The sequence below is a fragment of the Salmo trutta genome, chromosome 6, assembly GCF_901001165.1.
Source record: "Salmo trutta chromosome 6, fSalTru1.1, whole genome shotgun sequence".
In the NCBI taxonomy this organism is placed as follows: Eukaryota; Metazoa; Chordata; class Actinopteri; order Salmoniformes; family Salmonidae; genus Salmo; species Salmo trutta.
The window spans coordinates 50,610,660-50,616,795 of NC_042962.1; the positions used below are offsets into that span (position 1 = coordinate 50,610,660).

At 45.1% G+C, this 6,136-nt stretch overlaps 1 protein-coding gene across 4 annotated transcripts in view; it reads right to left on the reverse strand.

Annotated features, from left to right (window-relative positions):
- Nucleotides 1-845: 845 nt before the first annotated feature.
- LOC115196172 (single-stranded DNA-binding protein 3) overlaps nucleotides 846-6,136 on the reverse strand; it is a 20,975-nt gene continuing 15,684 nt past the window's right edge. For 2 of the 4 annotated variants that reach the window (XM_029756797.1, XM_029756801.1), the window contains 10 exons: nucleotides 6,069-6,136; nucleotides 5,913-5,974; nucleotides 5,712-5,757; nucleotides 5,491-5,526; nucleotides 5,319-5,373; nucleotides 5,142-5,212; nucleotides 4,895-4,973; nucleotides 4,753-4,781; nucleotides 4,497-4,598; nucleotides 846-4,202 (listed from right to left, as the gene is read on the reverse strand). In XM_029756797.1, the coding sequence (XP_029612657.1) occupies nucleotides 4,020-4,202; nucleotides 4,497-4,598; nucleotides 4,753-4,781; nucleotides 4,895-4,973; nucleotides 5,142-5,212; nucleotides 5,319-5,373; nucleotides 5,491-5,526; nucleotides 5,712-5,757; nucleotides 5,913-5,974; nucleotides 6,069-6,136 (731 nt within the window). In that variant the 3' untranslated portion in view covers nucleotides 846-4,019. Of the gene's footprint in view, nucleotides 4,203-4,326; nucleotides 4,349-4,496; nucleotides 4,599-4,752; nucleotides 4,782-4,894; nucleotides 4,974-5,141; nucleotides 5,213-5,318; nucleotides 5,374-5,490; nucleotides 5,527-5,711; nucleotides 5,758-5,912; nucleotides 5,975-6,068 lie in introns of all 4 variants that reach the window. The other 2 variants (XM_029756800.1, XM_029756799.1) reach the window with 2 other exon arrangements.

Consider the following 6,136-nt stretch of genomic DNA (forward strand, 5'->3'; position numbering starts at 1 on the left):
GGTCCTGGGGGACCGACATGGTCTGGAGGAGAGGAAAAGGTAGAGAGATAGTAAGAAAGAGAGGCGAAAGTCAAATAGTGAGTTAGCATCCAAACGTTCCTGGGTCGTCTGAGGTCCTGGATTGATTGTTAAGGTTTCACTCCAGACCAAGTGGAGATCCACACATCACATGTTGTCAGCAGACAACTTCAGCCGACTGGACACTGATACACATCCTCTTCTCTGTCCTACTTCTTTCGCTCCAACTCACTCCGTTCTACCTCTCTCCTGTACGAGGAGCGTGGGTCCTGTCTCAGGTCAAGCGTGGGTAGCGGTGAGCGTTCAAAGTTGTCAATGGTTTCAGCTCTAAATGTCACCTGTTGCTGAGTCTCCACACTACAAAGGCTCTGGGAAGAACTGATAGAAGCCAGCTTTGAACAGCCTTCATCTTGCAGACCACCGACTGAGTTCAAACAGCCCGAGGGGGGGGGGGGGGGGGGGGTGCAGAAACGGCACTCTAAATCAAATTGTGTTGGTCACATACACCTATTTAGCAGATGTTATTGCGGGTGTAGCAAAATGCTCATCACAAAAATTAAAAAATAAATACTGCAAAGTTGCTTAGGAGCTAGAAGCAGAGCTGCCATGTCTGTCGGCGCCATCTTGTCAACAGACTGGTGATAAAAAGACCTGTGGATATGTAGAAAGGTTTTGCTGGCTGTTCTGCCTTTGGATAGGCCTGTCAACACACACACACTTCCTTTGCCTTCATCATCAGCAGTGCGAGAGAGCGCAAACTAATTGAGTGATGGGAACTAGAAGCCTCTAATAAAAGGTGTTGAAAGAACTAAATGTCTTGGCAAAAGTAGTGAAGTAATTTTATTTGATGTATCTACAACAACAAGAAGGACACAGGGGGGAAAAAAAACTGATGACTCGGTGAAAAACCCAAAACAAATGACATTTATTATTGATGCAAGATTTCCCACCTTTTTTCCCCCCAATAAGCAACTTTTGAATCAGTCTCTAAAGAAACTTTATTACAACATAAAGAAAACGTACAAATAGGAAACGTTTTATTACTACACAAGACATTTAGGAGCGGAAACTAGCCTATCAGGAAATACAAAGCAAACCCAGGAAGCAGTTCTTCACAATGTTTAATCCAGATTGGCATGATACCGTGTTGCCCCATTAGATTATGTTCCCGCTGCTTTTGAAAAGAACCTGAATATGGCAATATTCCAACTAAATGTCATGGGGATCATTTATATACACAGCACTGCAAGAGAGTCAGAGTTCTCTTTCAGTTGGATCTTCAAATCAAAGTGGCACCCAATCGAAAAGGGGTTAACAGAATTTAAAAACACAGGATCATTGTAATGGACTAAATATTCTGAAAAACAGACGGTCTCGTATTCAATGCTGCTTTGTCGTCAGAGAAAAACATGGTCTGCATCTCAATGCTAAAGTGGCTTCCTCTCCACACGTCATCTCCACAGACCCATCTTCCACGTCAGTGCAGGTGAAGGGAGAGGAGGACGCTACTTTAGACTAGCGAGATGGATAAACCCAAGGAAGAGAAACATTTTTCCTTACCCGCTGTCCCCTCCTTTCAACCCTCCCAGAATGAAACAGTATTATACATCACCATAGAAACACAGAAATGACCGACAATGTGACAACGTTGATTTTACATACAGGAGAGGCGTTTGCACCGGTGCAGTTTGACACCTCGCGATCAGAATGGAAGAACTAGGGCCAGGAGGTTTCCCTGAACAGGTCACAGTCAGGAAACACAACTTGAAAAAGGTAGAGCCATAGAGAAATGGAGGCCTATAGTGGCCAAAATGCCGTTTCAGCATGGGCAGCGCCATTGACGGCTTCCACCATACTAAAGTAGTCAAAGCAGTCAACAGGATGGGGATTCCTATGGGTTGTAGCCTCAATGGCGCTGCCCATGCAATCACAGATATAAAGAGGAGTCCTCTTCCGTATGGACAGAGTGGAAAGGTCAAATGAAGGTCATGAGTTTTTCCAGAGCACATGAAATGACAAGGACCACAGGAGGTTGGTGCACCTTAATTGGGGACGGCGGGCTTGTGCTAATGGCTGGAGCCCGAAATGTTACATAGATCAAACATGGTTCCACGCTCCATTCCAGACAATATTATGAGCCATCCTCCCCTCAGCAGCCTCCACTGACAAGGGCACATAAAACACTCCTAGCACTAGTTATGGTAAGTAAATATATCTCACATTTTAAAAACAAACAGTTTCACGGTTTGCTTTCCAATAATTATCCTCTTCCAACAATAAACACTTTGCACTGGTGTAAATTATGGCGCGTTCCAAATGCCACCCTATTCCCTGTGTAGTGCACTACTTTTGGCTTCAGTAGCACACTATATAGGGAATTGGGTGCATTTCAGATTTGCCCTTAGTGAATATGGTTCAGAGTTGAATCTATACAGCAGTATCCCAAAATACACCAGAAGCCTCCCCCCCCCCCCCTTCACACTCTCTCTTCATATCATTAAGAACCTGTGTTTTAACATCTTTTCTCAATTCAAATACAGAAAAATCCTTAATAAAAAACAATCATTTTCTTTTCATCTATCATTACTAGGGACAGGAGATTTCCCTAACAGCTTGACCTGGCCAGGAAATACTCTGGAATCTAAATGTTAGTTGTAGTTCCTAATTACATAACGAGCTAATAAAATAGGGTTCCTCCTGGCCCTAGTTGTCTGAGTTGAACAGTGAGGTACTGTAAAAACACACCAAGTTGGTCTGAATCAACTCATTTCTCAGTCATTGGTTGTGACAGAAATATCAAAACATGTCATGATATCAAAATTCACTTTACAGTATTTACAAAACAAACCAAAGACAGATGGAGACGTCACAAAAGGAGAGAGAGGTGGTTGGGGAGGGGGATGGTGTAGGTAGGCCGATTGGTTGGTTGTGTGTGTGTGTGTGTGTGTGTGTGTGTGTGTAAAGACAAATGTTGTCCTCTTGGGGGGGGGGGGGGGGGGGGGGAGCTTGACAGCCAGTTACCATGGCAATTGCCACACCACCTCCTGATTGGCTCAGCTCTGTTACAAGAGTCCTTTAAGCATCCAAGCAGAATAATTTCACAGAAGGTCAGAAGAACTTCCCTCTGGGTAAAAAAAAAAAAATACAATTAAAACAAAAACCAGACACTTCCAAGATGTCTTCCTCTAGGAGATGGATGCAGAGTGATTCTCGGAGTGTGCAGATAGAACAGGTTGACAATGCGTCTGTCTCAAAGGGAAATTAAACAAATAAATACAACTGTGCATCCTCTGCATGTTCAGGGTCACTTAGTCTACTACAGAGAAAACTCATTCACAGGGGGGATGGAGAGGGACATTCCAATTTAAAGTACCATGATGGACCAAGGTGCTGTTCTCCGACTGGGCAAAGAGGGGGCAGTAGATTGTGTATATCCTGTGGGTTTTCCTTAAGGAGACTAGTGAAGGTTCACCGTCCTGTGAAGTTACTAATGAAGAGGTCATCAGTGGGTTCATGCCCTTTCAACAACAACAAAAATGAAATCCTACATTTTAAAATAACCAGAATCATCATAACAATATTATTAAATCATAACAATAAAATATTATAAAAGAATAGCAATAATACATTACATACAGAGTAATGGAAAACATCACAACACTTTTGTTTTTTAAATGTATACACAGAGTGAGCGAGGGGGGAGGTGGGGGGGATGGACGACACTTCCATGTCTACGTCTCAAATGACACCCTAATCCTCTAAAGTAGTGCACTACATAGGCAAAAGGGGATCATTCGAGATTCGTTCCCTGTTCCACCCCTGTATCCATTAGAAACACAATCAAATCCATTAGAAACAATAAAAACATCAAAATAAAAGTGAATGCCAATGTAATGTTTGTCGAGCTTCCAGACAGCTACTGACAGAACCCTACCATGCTGTGTCCTGAAGGGTGTCCATGTTATTCAGTCTCTCCATCTTTCTTTCTCTCATCCCCTCTCTCATTGTCCAGACCCTGACAAGAAGTCAGAGAGGCAGGGGGCGGGGTTAGAGAGTAGGGACTTCCTTTGTCTCTGTTTCCTGTCTATGCCACAGACAGCGTCGGGAAGCTCCGCCTTCACTAGAGGCCCAGCATGCCCCAGGGCTGTCCTAGAAGCCTGGGTAGCGGCGAGAGTTCCGAGGGGCTGGAGGTGAGGTGGGAAAGGCAGAATGAGTCCGATCCAAGGTGAGGGGTTGGAAAAATCCAGGTGGAAAGGTACAAAAACAACCAAAAGAAAATACAAAAATAAAGAAATTAAAATTACACACTCATCGTCATGTTGGGTGAATACTGTGAAGAGAGAAAGGGAAGGGGGGGGGGGGGGTGGTAGACATGAGTGAAAAATGTAAACGCTACAACATTACATACCAGGTCACCCACCCTGGTTCTTGAGGGGTCAAGGTATAAGGGTCAGGGGTCATCGGCCAGCAGTACTCACACTTTCACTTTGGAATGGGTTGAGGAAGTTTCCACCCATCTCTCCATCGTCCCGCGGCGTCCCGGGAGGGTTGCTCATACCCCCCATGTTGTTAGGAGAGTTCTGGGTAGCGAGAGAGAGAGAGTAAGTAACTCTAAAAATATGTCGTACCACAAGTTATTTGACCAGCAGCACCAAGACATGTCCCTCTGACTGTAAACCCTGTCTGTTTGAGAGATTGAAGTCAAATGTTGTAGAAGAGGGGATTTCTATTCACCTTTGGCAACCCGTCCATGTCCCCAGAGCCTGAGAGACCATGAGAGAGATGAGATTCAAAACAGTTCATCCATGCACTGAACATTATGTCACCCTTACGACTGCATTATAAACAGGTTTCATAACCCTGTCATAGCACCCACCTAGTGAGCCGTTCATGTGGTGAGGTTCCATGGCTCCCATAGCTCCCATCGGTCCATCAGGCCCCGGGCCCATAGGGAACTGGGAGAGAACACACACACACACACACACAAAGATGTCTCAGCGAGAAAGGGCAATAAAACCAGTCTGAAGGTCCAATCTAATCAGCAGGGGGATAAAGTCCTACTGTATTGTGGTGTCACGCTGTGTGATGTCATGCGGTGGAATACGACGTGTAATGTGACTCACGTTGGGTCTGTTTCCTCCTGGTCCTATAGGGTTCATCATAGTGTAGATGTTTTCACTGGAGTTGTTGGAGTCTGGGGGAGACAAACACAATAGCACAACATTAGTCCACAGAGAGAGGCAACACACAGTGTCTAAATATAGTACTGGTGCTGGGGGGGACTTATTTAAGAGACGCACCACCTGGGCTGGGCATGATGGGAGTTCCGGGCGGCCCTCCTCCTCCTGGAGGACCCTGGGAAACAGTTCGAAAAGGTCAATAAGAACAGCGCACACAATTTCCCATTTCCACAGCTAAGGAACAGTTTTATAACTGACGTGTTATTGAAAACACTGACGGTTGGCTACTCACCACATAGTGGCCTGGAGATGAGGAGGAGTATTGTATCTGTGATGAGAGAAGGGAAACTAGAGGTTAGGGGGTCATAGTTACCGCCAGGAGAGATTCTCAACTAACCAGTAGTTCTTTCCTCCAGCAACAAGAGGGCAGTATAGTACATTTTCAAGCCACCTGTTAAATAATAATCATTGTAGTGAATCTATGGCAAATTGAGCGAGGAGGAAACAACTTACTGAGTTAGCATTGGGACCAGGCCACGGCCCTCTACCACCAGGTCCCCTGAGAGACAGAGACAGAGACTATAAGTATAGGGATACACTGCCATAAACCAAGAAAACAACAGTTCAACATTCATGATGTCAGGGCCTTCGATATTCAATCATGAAGCTGATGCTACGGGATAGACTATATCTCCCTGTGGAGGGAACACTTACATGTTCATCCCAGGCATAGGACCCCCCATGGAGTTAGGAGGAGGTCTCATACCCCCGTAGTTCTACATACAGAGAAGAGATACACCGTGTTAAAACTATAGAGTGTGTGTGTGTGTGTGTGTGTGTGTGTGTGTGTGTGTGTGTGTGTACACTTACCTGTGGACCCATGGGCCCCATTCCTCGTGGAGCGTTCATTCTCATTGGCCCGCCCATATTAGGATGTC